Here is a 19,395-nt window from a genome sequence, read left to right as displayed (position 1 = left end):
AGCCAAAAGGCAAGTGAAAATCAGGAACACAACTATGCTTGTTCTCATTGCTCCGTCGTTTTAAAAAATACTTCGATTATGAAGTCCTCTTGAGACCTTATATACTCGCGCTGCAAGTAGTTTTAATGCGGTTTCGATCAGTTGTCACGTTGTGCATACGTCACCTGATGGATCTGAAATATCAACCGCGAGCAAAACAATGAATTAAATTTATTTTTATTTTGTTTATATTTATAGAAAAAATATTATGCATTTATTTTAATGTAATGTATACAAGTCAAACACAAATTAAACAAGTAAGAAAACTACAGTCGAGTGTGCTCGACTGAGAGATACCTGCTATCCATTAAATATAAATATATGAGCAAAATATTGCGGTATTATGATCAAAATTATCACCGAAAGAATATACCACAAAATACTAAAAATTGGTTAAAGCGGTATAATTGGTATATTGTCAGCAAAAGCAACTAAGACACTTATAAGTAGGCGTGTTTGCCCATACAAAAGTATTTCTTCAATAATTTCGACAATTTCTATCTGATCGCAACCAAATTTTCAGGAATCGCAAAAACTATGGTTATTATTGTACATACCAACACTAGGTTCAAAAAATACGCTAGGTATTCGAGTATTGTTAATTTGTGGGAGCGGGAGTGGGCGTGGCCAAAAATTTTAAACTTAACAAATGCTGTCGAAAAAATATATATGTAGCTCTAACTTTATAGTCTCTCAGATCTAGATGTTTATACGGGCAGACGGACAGACGGCCATGGTTAGATCGTCTCTGCTGATCAAGAATATATATACTTTCTTGGGTTTAAAGGTTTCGATTAGTCGCCACGATTCGTCACCTAATGAATCTGAAATTTCAACTGCAAGCAAAACAATGAATTACATTTAAATTTATTTTTTATATTTAGAAACAAATTTACTTATATTTTAATGTATACAAGTCAAATGGCTTGTTTAATGCCCCCTTCCAATAGCACCAAAAACTCAATGTTTCTGGGTTTTTAATTCATTTCAAATTTTACATTTGCCCCATGTACTCTCCATGACAAAAAATTACACTGTTTATATGCAAATTGCACCACTTCAGTGCACTGCGCAGCTGTTTTGCATCATCATCACATATAATGCAAAAATTATATAGATGTGATATAAATAAATAAAAGAAGCTAGTAATTATTTTTCAATCAAATAACATACAATAATTAAAATAAATCTTATTTTATATAAAATAAAACTTTATTAATTATATATGTATATTCATCATTTAATGAATTTGGAGTTTTCCACATTATTGCAAGGTACAATTCTTTTTACACCAAGAATTTTAAGAATAATGGAGAAAGAACCTTCAAAGTCTATTTCACATTTCCTGAATGGTGATAATTGTCCCATAGTGAATGCACCGCCTGAATTCACCGTATCTGAGGATAAACATGTAATAATTCAATAGATTGATAGACTATAATATTAGCACGAGTAATAACTTAATAATTACTGTAGTAAATCACAGCCAAAAGGCAGGTGAAGATCAGGAACACAACTGTGCTTGTTTTCATTGCTCGTTCGTTTGAAAAAATACTTTGATTATGAAGTCCTCTTAACAGCTTATATACTCAAGTTTTCAAGTAGCTGCAACGTGGTTTCGATCAGACGTCACGGTTCATACGTCATCTAATAAAGCAGAAATATCAACCGCGAGCAAAACAATGAAATAAATTTATTTCTAATATGGTTGCCATATTTCAGTTTATTAAAAATAAATCACAAAACTTTAAAATTATTTTTATATTTTTATTCGTATGGATATGTGTAATAATATTTAACGTAAGACTCAACATTGAGGCTTTTTATGGTTTCATGATTTCATAAAAAATTTACGAATGTAACAGCTAGAAGAATGTATCATCAACTATATATTGTATGCATACATATTCTTTATCAGAAGGATCATCCATTTATCAGGAACAAAATGTAAAAGGTATTTTCATTTTTTTCGACAATTTTAGGGACTCGACTAAAGCATTTTTATTCGTTCATTTCTAAGTTCAATTAATATAAATGAGATAATTAACATTATAAGTATTAAATATTATTATTGAAAATTAAAACATTTTTTTGAATTAAAATGGTTTTTAGTTACTTTTTAAGCTCTCTATTAACAACAACGATTTCTTAAATAATAGTTTATACGACTTGCAGTGTTTTCTAAAAATGAAAAGCAAGTACAAACATTTTCTGCCAAAATCTGCTTAGCATTTTAATAAAACTTATTCTGGGCTTTTCTCTTTCATTCCTTGTGATGGTTATTTTCCTTTATTAAACATTCCAACTCTAGGTTTAAAATTACTCTTGGTATTGGAGTCTTGTTAATTTGTGGGAGCTGAAGTGGGCGTGCCAAAAAGTTGAAACAAACTTGATCTGCGTGCAAACATAACAAATGCTGTCGTAATATATATATATAGCTCTAACTCTTATAGTCTCTAAGATCTAGGTATTAATACGGGCAGACGGACAGACGACCATGGTTAGATCGTGTCGGCTGATCAAGAATATATTATATATACATTGTTGGGTTTATAGGTTTCGATCAGTCGTCACGTTGTGCATACGTCACCTGATGTAGAAATATCAACCGCGAGCAAAACAATGAATTACATTTATTTTTATTTTGTTTATATTTATTTTAATGTATACAAGTCAAACACAAAGCAAAAAATATATTGATGTTTCATGGCTTGTTTAATGTCTCGTTTCCACAGCACCAAAACTCTGTTTATCTCGTTATTAAAAATATTAATATATGAGAATATCGAACACAGACCTAGAAATATCGAACACCAATTTTCGGTATATTTTTTCAGTCACGCGATATTGTATCGAAGTGAAACCAAAACAGAGCAAAACCATTAATTAAAAAAAATACTATTAATTCAATTCATTTTATTTTATAATCTTTATGTTTTTTGTATATATTTCACTATTATCCTCTCATTGTAATGCACTACTGTACTATTTTTGCAAGGTACAATTTTTGTTACTCCCAAAAATGTCCAGAATCCATTAATTTTTTCTTCGCATTGATTTTTTGTCGGTATAAAGAAAGAACCCTGTGGCCTGATAGAATTCACCCCATCTGAGGATAAACATTTAATAATTCAGTAGATTAATCGAATGCTAATAACAATAATAAGTTAATAATTACTGTAGCAAATCACAGCCAAAAGGCAGGTGAAGATCAGGAACACAACTGTGGTTGTTTTCATTCGTCGTTCGTTTCAAAAAATACTTTGATTATGAAGTCCTCTTGAGACCTTATATACTCGCGTTTCAAGTAGTTTTAATGCGGTTTCGATCAAGCGTCACGAGTCATATGTCACCCGATTTAGCAGAAATAAATGTATTTATAATATGTTTGCCATATTTAAGTTTATTAAAAATAAATCACAAGGCTTTAAAATTATTTTTATATTTATATTCGTATGGATATGTGTAATAATATTGAACGTAAGATTCAAACTCCAACATCAAGGCTTTTTATGGTTTTATGATTTCATAAGAAATTTACGCATGTAACAGCCAGAAGAAAGTATCGTTAACTATATATTGTATGCATACATATTCTTTATCAGAAGGAACATCCATTTATCAGGAACAAAAATGTGAAATGTATGTATATTCATTTTTTCGCCAATTTTAGGGACTCGACTAAAGCGTTTTTATTCGTTCATTTCTAAGTACAAATAATTTAAATGAGATTATAAACATTATACAAATTATTATTGAAATTACAATCATTTTTTAAATTAAAATTGCTTTTAATTACTGTTTAAGCTCTCTAAGCTTTTTACAACAACGATTTCTTAAATAATAGTTTATACGAATTGCAGTGTTTGCTAAAAATGAAAATCAAGTACAAACATTTTCTGCTAAAATCTGCTTAGCATTTTAATAAAACTTACGCTGGACTTTTCTCTTTCATTCCTTGTGATGGTTATTTTTACTTTGCACCAAATCTGAATAGTGCTTCAGTGGGATTAAAGTCCGTATTTAAGCTTTCCATGGACTTTGCACAAAAACTGCGCAAGGCAAAAGAATTTCAAGGGGATGCCTAAAAGTATGCTACAATAAATTGATACACAAAAAACGCTAAAAGTAAAATGCCGAAGAAGAAGAAAAAAAGACACACCATTAAAGCAAATGCACCAAGGCAAAGCATAGAACTAGCTGAGGGTGTGGGCGGTGGTACGGGGCGTGGCATAGGGCGAGACGACAGCGTCGACATCCAAAGTAAAAGTTGAAATTAAACCAATTAGTTTGCTGTTGCTGTCGCTTCTGCTGCTGCTGCTGCTTCTGCTTCTACTTCTGCTTCTGCTGCTGTTGTCGTTGCCGTTGACGTTGGCGCATAAAGATGGCAGGCAAGGGGATAACTTCGGTGTGTTGTGACAGTGTGAGGACATAGGGTTGGCGCTAGATTTGAGGGTTGAAGCTGAAAGCGCTGGCAGGCAGAAGGCAGCAGGGAGGCAGCAGGTATTTAGACAGGTTCCTTGCCATTTTAAGAGAGTGTTTTACACGACGCGTCGTCCTGCCAGCTTCGAACTCTTGACTCCCAAGAACTCCGCTGCCTGACGGCGTCATAAATTAATTATGATTTAACAACTTTCGCATGCACGACACGGCAGCAAAACTTTTGCGCTTTTCATTTCGTCCTGTCCTGTCCTGTCCTGTCCTGCTGCGAAGCCATTTTTTTTATTTTGATTTTTTTGCGTTCGTTCGCTCTCTCGCCCTTTTTTTTTTGCTTCCCTTTCTATCTGCTTGCAGTCGAGCAAGAAAATTTTTAATTTTAATGAGCGCAAAAAGTTTTAAAGTTTTTCAAACATAATTATACCCTGGACAGCCTGCACTGAATTGGGTAGATTGATGTGAAAAGATAAAAAATGTTACCATATAAAGAATGGAATTATATAAAATGATTTTTCAAAATAAAAAAATGTATAATATAAGATTTATCCCTCAAACATAATTTTTAAAATTTTGTGAAAAAAATAACAAATTAAGCTTTCAAATAAAAAAAAACTAGTTGTTGGATAAAAAATTATTAGAAAAATCTACATAGGAAATTAATTTCATGTAATGCAATGATGATTCTAAAAGTATACACTCTAATAATGTACTATAATTAATTTCCTAAAAAATAATTTCTAAAATGTTGAAACTTAAAGAAAAATTAGGAAAAGTTTTCAAATCAACAATAAATTTGAGGATTAATAAGTAAAAGTTTCATATAAAGTCCGTTAAAAAAAAACATTAATAAAAATCCATTTTAAAAGTGTGGAAGCTCAACAAGAAATAATGATAAAATAGTATAAAGTACTATTTGATAATACTATAATGATAAAATGGTATAAAATACTAATTAATTTCGCCTTAAGAAGCTTTAAAAACATCTAAAATAAATTTTAAATTTAAATAATCTTGTAAAACAAAATATGATTTAATGTTGTAAAATGTAATTACTACCTTTAGAATACCTATAACAAAATTATACCCTCTACTGCCCTTAAAATAAAGATAGTCAACCTAATCTGTCAAAACTTCATTTAAAAACTTTTGCAACTTTTCTCTACCCAATTACTTTTTACAGAGTATTTCATAGTCGAGCAGCGTGTGTAAGCCAAAGCAGTGATTAGTTCAGGAGCTGTGGGGTTTGTTGCTACGAGCCAGACAAGCAAATACTTTCGTGCATGAGCTTTATTGAAATGCAAAAAAAAATGAAAATAAAAATAAAAAAGCAAAGCTAATTGGCTTCATTAGTTGACTTTACTGTTTGCCCGCACCGCTTTTAATGTCGGCAAACGCCTTCTGCCAGAGCTTGTCAAACTGTTTGGGCAGCTTGGCACGCACACGCTCCGCCACAAGGCTAGCGCCCTTCAAATTGGCCTCTTCGTAGTAGGGCAACGCTGAGATTCGGGACAGCCAGGCGCTCAATTCGGGATACTTTACGGCATCCACGGGTGCAAAGCTGAGGTGCAAAGTGCTCAGTGTGGCCACAATGCTAAAGTCAGCAATGGTCAACTGATCACCAGCAATGTACGCGTGTCCAGCTAAGAAACGCTCAAGCAAAGCGTAAATCTCTTGCAGCTTCTCCAGCGGCAGCTCGGTGACATTCTCGCGGAAAAGCAGATGCTTCAACTGTTTCCACTGGACGTAGAGCACACCCGACTCAAAGTGCAGCCGCTGATCGACAATGGCACGCTGCAGTGCCTCCCGTGGATCATGCATCATCGTCCTTGCCATACTTGTGCACCAGATAACCGGCAATGGCATGCGAGTCCCAAATGCAGGCATCGCCATCCTCCAGCAATGGCACCGTATGCTGTGGATTCTTTCTCACGTAATCCTCTTTCAGCTGCTCGCCAGCCGTCACATCAATGTGCCGGAACTCAAAGTCCAGCTCCAAGGCGCGCAGAGTCAGCAGCACAGCACGCACTGGTCCACTTGATTCGGTTCCATAAAGCACAAGTACCATTCTCCAAGGATCTCCACTTAACACACTTGAATGCGGATTTACAACTGAATGTGCGGTCGAAAATTTAGTGCAGTCAACGCTGATTTAAAGCAACAGATTAGATAAGATTAGATACTCGGACTACTGTGGAAGAAAAGAAAAAAACAAACGAAGACGTCATAATGCTGCAAGTTTAAGTTTTTGCTTGATTGTTTATTAATACTACAGCTAGAGATAACATAACTAAGTCTGCCAACGATTCGTATCTTTAGGTGCGTCAATATTTGCTCAGAGCTTCCAAGGCATATGTCATGAGTATATACTATATATACTATATGTTTACCGTTAGTCGAGCTACCTTTAACAGTGCTGAGTACAGCAACCAATAAAGAAATTGTACTTTGCGTGTGCCAAATGCATAAATAATTTACGTCCGTAAATTAAAGATTCGAGTAGGAAGTACCCTGTATTTAAGTGTGATAAGGGGTAGCTTGATGTTCTAAAAATTTACTTTATTAAATTTATACACACATTTACTTTCATAGTTATTAGTTATTTATTATACGCACAATTTTAAATTTTATTCCCAGCTAAAGTCTCACACACCCGCTTTAAAACTCCAGCCGAACATGCTAATTTTGTTGACAATACTGCGCCTCGCCTTTGACCATCGATTTGTTCTCGGACCAGACCCTAATGACGGTCACCTAAATGCCTCATTTTTGTTTCGGACTTACGTGTCCCTTCTACGCAGCAGGCTTAGTTTCCCATGCTCATGCCACGCCCTCCTGGCCATTGGCTATATAAGGTCCCAGTTGGCAGGCCTCGCCTTCAGTAACAGTTCGCAATTACCAGCAGAAATATGGGCAAGATTACGCTTTATGGCCTGGAGGCTAGTCCACCAACTCGATCCTGTTTGCTAGTTCTTAAGGCACTGGACTTGCCCTACGATTTTGTGCAAGTCAATCTACTAGCCGGCGAGCATTTGCAGCCCGAGTTTCTGCAAAAGAATCCACAGCATACGGTGCCCGTAGTGGAGGATGACGATGCCTGCATCTGGGATTCACATGCCATTCTCGCTTATCTAGTGGGTAAATATGCAACAACCGATGCACTATATCCCAAGGATTATGCCCAAAGAGCGTTAGTGGATCAACGTCTTCACTACGATTCGGGCACAATGTTCACCTGCTCCTTGCGAGCATTAACCCGACCAATTCTCTTTTTGGGCGAAACGGTGATTGTACAATCAAAGATCGATGCAGTTGCCGAAGTCTACGATTTGGTGGAGACTTTCCTGGGCGATAACGATTACGTCGCAGGTCCAGAACTAACCATAGCTGACTTTAGCTATATCACCACCATCTGCAGTCTGATGGTCTTTGTGGAGCCGGATGCTAGCAAGTATCCAAAGATTAACGCCTGGCTGGAGCGCATGAAGGAATTGCCATACTATGAGGAAGCGAATGGAGTTGGAGCGGCTCAATTTGAGGCTATGCTTAAATCGAAGAACTTTACAATTGAAGCTTAAGAGCTGGAAATGTTCTAGAAGTGGACATTACATATTCAGTTGTTGTCTCTTGATTTGATAATTTATGGTGAAATACAAAGCGAAGAGCTCAAAATAGTGCTGTGTAATGTTTGCACAGCAGATACAAGCTCTCTTTGAACAAACATTTAGCAAGCCCCCAAGCAAAGAGAGCACTAAAAAGCTCTCTCACAGTGGTCAACTAGATAGCCGCTCTCTCACACTAAGCGTCAAGCACTTGTAGAGCAAAACAAGCAAACGGTAAACAAACACACAACAACACACAGACACGCCACTTATGAATATTCTCTACATTTTACTTTTGCATGTTTAATAATATAATTGCTTATGAATTGAAATTGAATGTGTTTTAATAAATTCCCTAGCGAGCGCCACTCTGAACTTGTTAAAAACTCATTATAGTTATTCTTTCCCACACTTGGTAGAGTGTACAGCTGATTCACAATTAAGCTCTCTCTTCAAAAAGTTGCCTGTTCTCTCTTTCTTTTCCTCGCAACCGAATTCCATATAATGTTTTTTGTTGCCGGCTTATGCATTCAGTATTCGTTTATCGTTCACATAACAAACTAGCAACATGGGCAAACTTATTTTCAGCGGTTTCGATGCCAGTCCTCCATGTCGCGCCGTCAAATTGACCTTGGCCGCCCTTCAGCTGCCTTACGAGTATGTCATCGTGAACCCTTTGACAAAAGATCAACACTCGCCGGAATACCTGAAGAAGAATCCACAACACACTATTCCCATGCTAGAGGATGATGGAAAATACATTGCCGACTCGCACGCCATTTCAACTTATTTGGCAAAGAAATACGGCAAAGACAGCTCGCTTTATCCCTCGGATGTCTTTCAAAGTGCCATCGTGGATCAACGTCTCCACTACGACTCCAGCACGCTGTTTACCAGCACTTTGATGTCCATCACCAAACCGCTTATCTTCCAGGGAAAAACTGAGATTGAAAAGTCCAAAATTTCTGCCATAGCAGAGGCTTACGATTTAATCGAGACTTTCCTGGGTGACAACGATTACGTAGCCGGCCCAGAGCTAACAATAGCTGATTTTAGCTTCATCACCACCATTTGTGTACTCATGATTTTCCTCGAGCCGGATTCCAGCAAGTATCCAAAACTCAACGCCTGGTTGAAGCGCATCAAAGAGTTGCCCTACTACGAAGAGGCAAGTGGCGTTGGAGCCACTCAGTTAGAATCTCTGATTAAATCGAAAAATTTTACTATTGAGTCTTAAATAAATATTGTTGAACAATCTCTTATTTTAATCACTGGCATTTATTTTTGGCTTCTCTTTAATATGCTCATTTATGACAAAACACGCAAACAATTTTTTCATAAAGCATACAAAATAACGCTGTGTCATGACGATACAGCAGAAACAAGTTCTCTTTAGTCATAACAATGACAAACATTTTACTGTGCTAAAAAAAAACCGGCAGAGATCAGAGCAAAAGCTTTGCGCAAAGAGAGAGCGACACAGAGAGCAGATAATAAATAGTTTCACGCGACTAGGTGTAGAGAAATAACCAACTGGAAATGCACAACTGACTATGAATTAAGCTTTCCAAGTTTCTGACCTATCTCCGTTACTTGACTCCCTTCTCAATTAATAACAAACAAAAATGGTCTGGTCAATGGGGTTGACTACGAAATACTCTGTAAAAAAAATTTAAAACACTTATTACTTATTTATTTTTATCCATACATGTCGATTTATAAAATAAGATTAAAAAGATAATTATATTTTCGTCATGATTTTTTTTTAAAATATACGAAAATAAAGAGTATTTAACATAATTAGCTACAAAAATAGAGCTAGTAAATGTTGGAAAAACATACAAATATAGTTTTAAACTCTCTCTTACACATGATTTTGGTAATTTCAGGATTGAAAATATGTATAATATATATTTATAAAGAATTATGATATAAATTAGATAATATAACATTGGGTGAACAGGATTTATATGTATTCTGAAACTGCAAGCAAACTGATAAGAAAAGTTTCTACTCATTGTAGAGATCAGACCCGTTCTCATAAATGAGTAGCTAGTATCACATAATCAAGTACACTCGACTACAGTTAACCCTATCATTTTCATTTATTTTCCACACACTTGTTATCAGCAATTATTTCACCATTCACAAACTGCAGTAATTAAGCCACAATCTTCTGGCAGATTCCAAGCACGTGTGGATCCGCCGAGCTTATACAAAACAGGCAGATATAAAAGACCCGCAACCGCGGTCAGTTAACAACCTTCAATATAGAGCTAACAACATGGGTAAAATAATTCTTTACGGCTTCGATATCAGTCCTCCAAGTCGGGCTGTCAAACTAACTTTGGCCGCCCTTCAGCTGCCCTACGAATATGTGATTGTGAATACCTTCAAGAAAGAACAAAACTCGCCGGAATACCTGAAGAAGAATCCACAACATACTGTTCCAACGCTGGAAGATGATGGAAGATACATTTCCGACTCGCACGCCATTTTAGCCTATTTAGCAAAGAAATATGGCAAAGACAGCTCGCTTTATCCCTCGGATGTCTTTCAAAGTGCCATCGTGGATCAACGTCTCCACTACGATTCCAGCACGCTCTTCACTAGCATTTGGTTTGGCATCACCAAACCTCTCGTCCTCGCTGGAAAAACCCAGATTGAGAAGGCTAAAATTGCTGAGCTTGTTGAGGCCTACGATTTGTTGGAGACTTTTCTGGCCAGCAACAATTATATAACCGGACCTGATCTAACCATAGCTGACTTTAGCATTATCACCACCATCTCGGCTTTGATGATATTGCTTGTGCCGGATTCTAGCAAGTATCCGAAACTCAACGCCTGGTTAAAGCGCATTCAAGAGTTGCCTTACTACCAAGAAGCCACTGGGTCTGGGGCAGATGAGTTGGAAACGGTGCTTAAATCGACAAACTTTACTATTGAATCTTAAATAAATATAATTGAATAATCTAGAATTATAATCACACATCTATTTGTATTTTCTTATGGTGAAATAGGCAAACAATTAGTGCAGTGTCATGACAACACAAACAATTCTAGTCAACGACAAACATTTTATTCGATATTTGTATAGATTAAAATGTTTTGGAAAAAATACGAATAGACGCGCAGACACTCATACGAACTTTACTTTATGTATTTTCATATTTAGTTTTTTAGATTAGGAAATGAAATTAGAGGAAATAAAATGTACTTTCAAACATAATATAATATACTAGTTTTTAGAGAAAAAATAATGTATTTGTATATTACAAGAAGCGAGCTGAAATGTTTGCCCTGATTACTGTACACATTTTATAATGATAAAGTAAAGCTTTTTACTGCTGCCTGTGCTTCAAGCTTACGCATTAAACTATAATACCCCCTGCGGCACATTTTCTATGAGTATATATACTGCTAACACTTTGTGCTTTGATTAGATCAACAGTCAATGTCTCTCTTAAATATCTACATGCTCTTTAATGCCAACAAACACTATATAAGGCATATAATATCGCTGTTGCCGCTGCGATGCATCATTTAACGTTCGCCTAGCAAACCAGCAGCAACATGGGAAAACTTATTTTATACGGTTTCGATCCCAGCATTCCCGTACGTCCAGTCAAACTAACGCTGGCTGCTCTCCAGCTGCCCTACGAATTTGTGGAGGTGAATGTCTTCAGTCAGCAGCAAATGTCAGAGGAGTATCTCAAGAAGAATCCCCAGCACACAATTCCCATGCTCGAGGATGATGGAGCATGTATCTGGGACTCTCATGCTATCATGTGTTATTTGGTTAGCAAGTACGGCAAAGACGACTCGCTGTATCCCAACGATCTGTTGAAACGTGCCATTGTCAATCAACGCTTGTACTTCGAATCTGGCGTCGTCTTTGCCGATGCCATACGAAGGACAAATATGATGGCATTTAGTGGAACTCCTGTGACCAAAGATCGCATTGACGCCATTGTCGAGGTCTACAATCTAATGGAAGCTTTCCTCAAGGATCACGATTACATTGCTGGAGATATTTTAACAATTGCTGACTTTAGTCTTATCTCTCCAATTAGTTCCCTTGTGTGCTATGTTAAAATTGACGCAGCCAAGTTTGCAAAGCTTACAGCTTGGGTTAAGCGTATGGAAAAACTGCCTTACTACTCGGAAAACGCGGTTGGAGCTGAAATATTCTTAACTGCTTTAAAAAATACAAACTTTACAATTGAAGAATAAATTCTTTATCAACTTAAATTATAGAATTATTTTAGTTACACTAAATTATAATAAATGCATTGAATAAAATAAAAAATACTTATATTATACTATATTTTCGATTAGATTTTAAAAGGATTTTATTATTTAAAGAAAGCATAGAAAAATAGAAAATAATAAGTGAAATTTCCTTGAAGACAATCTTATCAGAAGAGTATTGAAAACTATTATCTACATATTTGGTACAAACACAAAAACAAACAAAAAGTATTTTACAGTTCATATCTCTCTATTATCGTATATTGTATTGATAGACCTCTTAAACACAACACAGCTGATAAATGATGGATTGCATTACGTATGTTATTATTAAATTTAGCTAGCAAACATGAAATTTCTGCGTCCAATCTCTTATCACCAAATTTGTTTCATGCTCTTAAATCTATGGATTCTCTTTCAACGAAGTCGCTATAAAAGACCCCCCTGCATAGCGCTGGATCAGTCAGTCTCTGTTCACATAACAAATTATCAACATGGGTAAAGTTACTCTTTACGGTATTGATCCCAGTCCTCCAGTTCGTGCTGTCAAGTTGACACTCGCAGCTCTGGATCTTCCGTATGAGTTCGTTATTATTGATCTAACCGTGAAGGAACAACTTTCGGAAGCATTTGTGAAGAAGAATCCCCAACATACGGTGCCTATGTTGGAGGATGACGATGCGTGTATCTGGGATTCACATGCCATCATCACCTATTTGGTTAGCAAGTACGGCAAGGACGACTCGCTGTATCCCAGGGATCTGCTGAAGCGTGCGGTGGTTGATCAACGTCTGCACTTTGAGTCCGGAGTCGTTTTCGCTAATGCTCTGCGGGCCATCACCAAGAATCTGTTCTTTTTTTGGCATGAAGGTAATATCCAAGGAACGAATTCAGGCCATTGTTGAGGTCTACGACTTTGTCGAGACTTTTCTCAAAGATCACGATTATGTTGCTGGAGATCACCTGACGGTCGCCGACTTCAGTCTTATCTCGTCTGTCGGCTCTCTGCCGGCATTTGTGGAAATTGATCCCATCAAGTATATGAATATAACAACATGGATCAAGCGTCTGGAGCAGCTGCCTTATTACTCCGTGAATGATGTTGGCAACAAGCAATTTATTGCTGCTGTTAAAGGCACAAATTTCAGTATTGAACAGTGATAAATTTTAAAAGCATTTAAAACTTTGGTATAGCACTCAAAAACACAAAATTTACCATCAAAGATCAAGAAAATATTAAAATTAAAAAATAAATATATATAAAACATCTATTTAATTTATTGTCTGTATAATTTTTTGGACTCCAAATGGAAAACAATTTTATGAATCAAAATAAATTGTGTCATCAGTTCGATCTTAGAATCCATAGATTTTTTAAAAATACATTGAACAATACTGGTATAATAATTATCTCATTTGAAAGGTACATATGTGTATTTTCATAAGCGCATTACAGTATTACTATTGCTCGTATGCTATTCATTGACAGTATTACTATATACAGTCGATTTAAAATTCTCTTTCAAACAGTTTTTTATCGGAGAGCTTCAATCGCCAGAATCGATCGTTTGAGTTTTTACAACTTATTCCACTCAAAATATGTATTTCTGAATGATACGCGTAAAAAATGTTATCTCTTTAAAAAGTTGTTGCTCTTAAAAAGTACGATTTTCTTCGGTATTTATTACTATAAAAGACCTATCGCCAAGCGCTTGAACATTCAGTAACTGATCACACTCTAAAATATCAACATGGGCAAAATAACACTCTACGGTGCCGAACCCAGTCCTCCAGTTCGTGCAGTCAAGTTGACACTGGCAGCTCTGGATCTCCCGTATGAGTTCGTTACTATTGATTTGATCGTCAAGGAACAGCTTTCGGAGTCATTCGTAAAGAAGAATCCCCAGCATACGGTGCCCATGTTGGAGGATGACGATGCGGTTATCTGGGATTCACATGCCATTATCACCTATTTGGTTAGCAAGTACGGCAAAGACGATTCGCTGTATCCCAAGGATCTGCTGAAGCGCGCTGTTGTTGATCAGCGTCTGCACTTTGAGTCTGGCGTCGTGTTTGCCAATGTCTTGCGTGCTATCACGAGGAATATTTTCTTCCTTGGCAAGAAGATTATACCCAAGGATCAAATTCAAGCTCTGGTCGAGGTCTACGACTTTGTTGAGACTTTCCTTAAAGATCACGATTATGTTGCTGGCGATCAGTTGACGGTCGCTGACTTCAGTCTTATCTCGACTGTCGCCTCTCTGCCCGCATATGTGGAAATAGATCCCGTCAAGTATGTCAATATAACTGCATGGATTAAGCGTCTGGAGAAGCTGCCTTATTACTCTGTGAATGATGTTGGCAACAAGCAATTTATTGCGGCTGTTAAAGGAACAAATTTCAGCATTGAAGAGTGATCAATATACAAATTTTGAATAGTTTGTAAAGAATACAAGCTTGACCAATAAAGATGAAAATAAATATGAAACTTAATTATATTTTTAACAAAAAAAAATTAATAAACATATTACTTTGGACTACAAATACGTAGATTATTTAAAAATAAATTTAAAAAATAATAATCGTATTTGAAAGATAAGTGAATAACACATGCATTAATCTTTTGAATTTTAATTAATTACTATTAATATGTACATTTCAAATTCTCTTTCAAGCGTAGAAAATATTTGTTGAGTTCACAGCACTTTATTTATCAAAGCTCATTAAGAGAAGAAACATGAACTTCGATCGTTTCATTTTCTTACAAATTATTGCATTTGAAACATTTCTTTACAGATAGAGTGAATTTACTTATCTCTTGAAAATGATGTTGCTCTTAAAAGTTACGATTCTCTTCGAAAGTTAACGCTATAAAAGACCTACGATCGAGTGCTTGAACAGTCAGTAGCTGGTCACTTTCTAAAATATCAACATGGGTAAAATTACACTCTACGGCATCGATCCCAGTCCTCCATTCCGTGCTGTCAAATTGACTTTGGCCGCTTTGGAATTGCCTTATGAGTTCGTTCCGGTTAATGTGCTGGCAAAGGAACAGCTCTCCGAGGCATTCGTGAAGAAGAATCCCCAGCATACGGTGCCTATGCTAGAAGATGACGATGCAGTTATCTGGGACTCTCATGCTATCATCACCTATTTGGTCAGTAAGTACGGCAAGGATGATTCACTGTATCCCAAGGATCTTCTGAAGCGTGCCGTCGTCGATCAACGTCTGCACTTTGAATCTGGTGTCGTGTTCGCCAACGCTCTGCGTGCCATCACCAAGAGTGTGTTCTTCCTTGGCCAGAAGGTGATTCCCAAGGATAAGATTCAGACTGTTGTCGAGGTCTACGACTTTGTGGAGTCTTTTCTCAAGGATCACGACTACATTGCTGGCGATAAATTGACGGTCGCTGACTTCAGTCTTATCTCCTCTGTGAGCTCTCTGACTGCCTATCTGGAAATTGATGCCACCAAGTATCCAAACACAACTGCATGGATCAAGCGTCTGGAGCAGCTGCCTTATTACTCTGCGAATGATGTTGGCAAGAAGCAATTCATTGAAGCAATTAAAGCCACAAAGTTTACTATTGAACAGTAATTAATAAATTACAAATTACAGACAAATTTCTCTTATGAATGTTTTATAATAAAATGGAAGTTATCTGAAAAAGATTAAAAAGCAAAAGTAACTAAGGCTCTATTAGAACATTCAGATTGTTTTTCGTCGTCAGATACGCTGTATTGATAGACAAACAATATTACCGATAGTGAATTCACAATACTAATAAACTTTTAAGGTACAGCGATATGCTATATAGCTTATAAATATATAGCACTCACCTTTCCTTATCGCACCAGTGTTTTTACATTGCGTTGCCTACGAGCTAAGTATAGTGTCAACAACAGCAATTTCACCAAACACAGCCAAAATTGAACTTTACTCTTCTAGCAACTTCTAAACTTTTCGAGCTCTCTTCGCTCTCTTTGCTTAATTGCACTCTTGCACGCAGCCAGTTATAAAAGCCGCAGAGCCGCTTGCTTCGTCAGTCAGTTAACAGCTTTCAATACAACACTAACAACATGGGTAAATTAACGTTTTACGGCTTCGATCCCAGTCCGCCATGTCGTGCGGTCAAACTTACATTGGCTGCCCTTCAACTGCCCTACGATTATGTCGTGTTGGTTCCCAACTCCAAGGACCAAAAGTTGGAGGAGGTTCTTAAGAAGAAGAATCCACAACACACTATTCCCATGTTGGAGGATGACGATGCGATTATCTGGGATTCACATGCCATCATCACTTATTTAGTGAGCAAGTACGGCAAGGACGATTCGCTGTATCCGAAGGATCTGCTGAAGCGTGCGGTGGTTGATCAGCGTCTGCACTTTGAAAACGGAGTCGTGTTTATCAGCACTCTGCGGGCCATCACCCGGCTGGTACTTTTCATGGGTCAGAAGGAGGTGCCCAAGGAGCGCATCGATGCTTTCATCGAGGTCTATGACTTTATGGAAGCCTTCCTGAAGGACAATGATTATGTGGCTGGCAATCAACTAACTGTTGCTGACTTTAGTTTAATTTCCACCATCAGCTCATCGCAAGCTTATGTTGAGATTGAGTCCAGCAAGTGGCCAAGGTTGAGTGCGTGGGTTAAGCGCATGGAAGAGCTGCCATATTATTCGGAAAATTCTAATGGGGCTAAACTCTTTATCGCAAAAGTTAAAACGGCAACTTTTACGGTAGCAGCTTGAAAAAATATTATTGTAATTTATTAATAACATTTGTGTAATTTGTAATGACTTAAAAACGTATTCTTATAATTTATTAATAGCATAAAAAAAAAAATACATAAAATTATCATTTTAATCAAGACTGTTTTGAACAAGTTTTTGATGAAATTTTCTCAAAGCTTTCCAGCCGGTTTATTTTTTTTGTATACATTCCAACCGATAAAAACAAAAGCGCAATAATGTATGCCGCTGCTGTCTCTTAATTTCCTACACCTTTGGCAATGACTCAGCGCGATTATTCTCTTAGCTTTAAGCATCTCTCACAACAGAGCGAATAAATCGCAGCGGCAGCGGCGCGTACATATAATTACATTGCGTCTTATGAACTTTTGCACTAGAGGTCTGCATGAATACAGTCAAAACAGCATTTGGTACTCTCACTCAAAGTTCTAACTGACTGAGTGAGACATTGTGTAAAACGGATTTGGCAAATGTGGTGAAGGCATGAGTAGAAAACTTACCGTATCCGAACGGCGAAGCAATGCAAGAATGAGTTTCGCGACCGAGTACTCGGTTAGTTGTGCGCCGCATTGGCGATGTCAAATTTTTTGCGTGTTTGTTTTCATACCCGCTACCCATAGGGTAGAAGGGTATTATAATTTTTGCCGACAGGAAATGTATGTAACGGATAGAAGGAGGCATCTCCGACCCTATAAAGTATATATATTTTTGATCAGCGTCAACAGCCGAGACGATCTGTCCGTCTGTCCGTTTCGTTGTCTTTCCGTTCGTCCGTATGAACACCTAGATCTCAGAGACTATAGTAGATAGAGCTATAATTCTCAGATCAAGTTTGTTTCAAATTTTTGCCACGCCCACTTCCGTCCCCGCAAATAAAAAAAAATCGAATAACAAGCGTAAATTTAGAGCTATTTTGGTATGTACAATAATATTTATAGTAATTGTGATTCCTTAAAATTTGGTTGCGATCAGATAAAAATTACTTACTAGGGGTCTTAGTTGCTTTGGCCGACAATCTGGCATATTATGCCGTCTATGGTATATTTTGAATGTGGTACTATATCGTGTCATGTATGTCATACATGTCATGTAAGTCATACACGTCACGTATGTCATACATGTCATGTATGCATACACGTCAGATATGTCATACACTTCATGTATGTCATACACGTCACGTATGTCATACACATCATGTATCTCATACATATGTAGCCGAGACGATCTAGCCATGTCCGTCTGTCAGTATGTGTGTCTGTCCGTCTGTCTGTCTGTCCGTGTGAAACACTGGATCTCAGAGACTATAAGAGATAGAGCTATAATTGTTTCAAATTTTTGCCCCGCCCACTTCCGCCCCCGAAAATCAAAAAAATCGAATAACAAGCGTAATTTTAAAGCTAGAGTTACGAATTTTGGTATACACAATAACTACTGTAGTAGTTATGATTCCTGATGATTTGGTTGCGATCAGATAAAAATTGCGGAAGTTATTAAATAAACACTTTTGTATGGGCAAAATAGGGGTCTTAGTTGCTTTGGCTGACAATCTGGCACATTGTGCCCGTCTATGGTATATTTTGAATGGTTTACTATATCGATATACTAAACATACCATTTGGTATATTTTTTGTATTTTTTTTTTTAGTATTTTCGGTATATTTTGAAAATGATACCGCAATATTTTGCGTTTATTAAAAGTGGGTAGCGGGTATCTCACAGTCGAGCACACTCGACTGTAACTTTCTTACTTGTTTGAATGTGGTACTATATCGATATAACAAAAATACCATTTGGTATATTTTTAATATTAGTACATTTGTATTATTGTTATATTTTCGCGAATTTCGTTTATTTCATTTATATTACCTCAATTGAAGAGAGAATTTCGGGAATTATATGACATGTATTACATGTATGACATGTATGACATACATGACGTATCATACATACATGTATGTCATAAATGTCATGTATGTCATACACGTCACGTATGTCATACACGTTACGTATGTCATACACGTCATGTGTGTCATACATGTTGGTAATTGTTAATTGTAAATATCCAACCAATCCACACAAGCCTTTTTTTGAGCAATTGTCAAATTGTGGGGGATCCATCGAGAACAAACCTTTTTTACGATCAGGTGTTTATGCAATATCGAATGTATTCTGGTAAAAGAAATGTCCAAGGATGCCTCTATCTCACGATATGTCACATGACGATTTGGCATTATCAGTTCACGCACGGCATCAATGTTTTCTGGCGCAATGGCTGTTTCTGGACGACCTTTGTCTTCGAGCGAGCATCGGCCACGATAAA

At 36.8% G+C, this 19,395-nt stretch overlaps 8 protein-coding genes and 1 pseudogene across 8 annotated transcripts; 8 read left to right on the top strand and 1 right to left on the bottom strand.

The window, feature by feature from the left end:
• Window positions 1-5,772: 5,772 nt before the first annotated feature.
• Window positions 5,773-6,599, bottom strand: LOC132790789 (glutathione S-transferase 1). The gene is given in 2 exon segments (XM_060799480.1): window positions 5,773-6,288; window positions 6,290-6,599. Coding segments are annotated over 2 exon segments (708 nt in total). The 5' UTR covers window positions 6,542-6,599; the 3' UTR covers window positions 5,773-5,832.
• A 766-nt stretch (window positions 6,600-7,365) lies between these two features.
• Window positions 7,366-8,460, top strand: LOC132789932 (glutathione S-transferase 1-like). Its single transcript, XM_060798278.1, has one exon. The coding sequence runs from the start codon at window positions 7,383-7,385 to the stop codon at window positions 8,049-8,051; it is 669 nt and encodes a 222-aa protein (XP_060654261.1). The 5' UTR covers window positions 7,366-7,382; the 3' UTR covers window positions 8,052-8,460.
• A 135-nt stretch (window positions 8,461-8,595) lies between these two features.
• LOC132789931 (glutathione S-transferase 1-like) lies at window positions 8,596-9,343 on the top strand. Its single transcript, XM_060798277.1, has one exon. It carries the CDS (start codon window positions 8,644-8,646, stop codon window positions 9,310-9,312), a length of 669 nt encoding a protein of 222 aa, XP_060654260.1. The 5' UTR covers window positions 8,596-8,643; the 3' UTR covers window positions 9,313-9,343.
• A 969-nt stretch (window positions 9,344-10,312) lies between these two features.
• LOC132789935 (glutathione S-transferase 1-like) lies at window positions 10,313-11,078 on the top strand. The gene has a single exon (XM_060798281.1). The coding sequence runs from the start codon at window positions 10,360-10,362 to the stop codon at window positions 11,026-11,028; it is 669 nt and encodes a 222-aa protein (XP_060654264.1). The 5' UTR covers window positions 10,313-10,359; the 3' UTR covers window positions 11,029-11,078.
• Window positions 11,079-11,593: 515 nt separating this feature from the next.
• Window positions 11,594-12,400, top strand: LOC132789934 (glutathione S-transferase 1-like). Its single transcript, XM_060798280.1, has one exon. The coding sequence runs from the start codon at window positions 11,649-11,651 to the stop codon at window positions 12,306-12,308; it is 660 nt and encodes a 219-aa protein (XP_060654263.1). The 5' UTR covers window positions 11,594-11,648; the 3' UTR covers window positions 12,309-12,400.
• A 405-nt stretch (window positions 12,401-12,805) lies between these two features.
• On the top strand, window positions 12,806-13,567 carry LOC132789933 (glutathione S-transferase 1-like; annotated as a pseudogene).
• A 466-nt stretch (window positions 13,568-14,033) lies between these two features.
• LOC132790912 (glutathione S-transferase 1-like) lies at window positions 14,034-14,870 on the top strand. The gene has a single exon (XM_060799671.1). The coding sequence runs from the start codon at window positions 14,078-14,080 to the stop codon at window positions 14,741-14,743; it is 666 nt and encodes a 221-aa protein (XP_060655654.1). The 5' UTR covers window positions 14,034-14,077; the 3' UTR covers window positions 14,744-14,870.
• A 346-nt stretch (window positions 14,871-15,216) lies between these two features.
• Window positions 15,217-15,979, top strand: LOC132790911 (glutathione S-transferase 1-like). The gene has a single exon (XM_060799670.1). The coding sequence runs from the start codon at window positions 15,259-15,261 to the stop codon at window positions 15,922-15,924; it is 666 nt and encodes a 221-aa protein (XP_060655653.1). The 5' UTR covers window positions 15,217-15,258; the 3' UTR covers window positions 15,925-15,979.
• Window positions 15,980-16,359: 380 nt separating this feature from the next.
• On the top strand, window positions 16,360-17,168 carry LOC132790910 (glutathione S-transferase 1-like). Its single transcript, XM_060799669.1, has one exon. It carries the CDS (start codon window positions 16,407-16,409, stop codon window positions 17,073-17,075), a length of 669 nt encoding a protein of 222 aa, XP_060655652.1. The 5' UTR covers window positions 16,360-16,406; the 3' UTR covers window positions 17,076-17,168.
• Window positions 17,169-19,395: the final 2,227 nt, after the last annotated feature.

The sequence above is a fragment of the Drosophila nasuta genome, chromosome 3 (assembly GCF_023558535.2).
Source record: "Drosophila nasuta strain 15112-1781.00 chromosome 3, ASM2355853v1, whole genome shotgun sequence".
Taxonomy (NCBI): Eukaryota; Metazoa; Arthropoda; class Insecta; order Diptera; family Drosophilidae; genus Drosophila; species Drosophila nasuta.
Note: the sequence above shows the minus strand (reverse complement) of the source record. Positions and strands in the feature narration are given on the sequence as shown.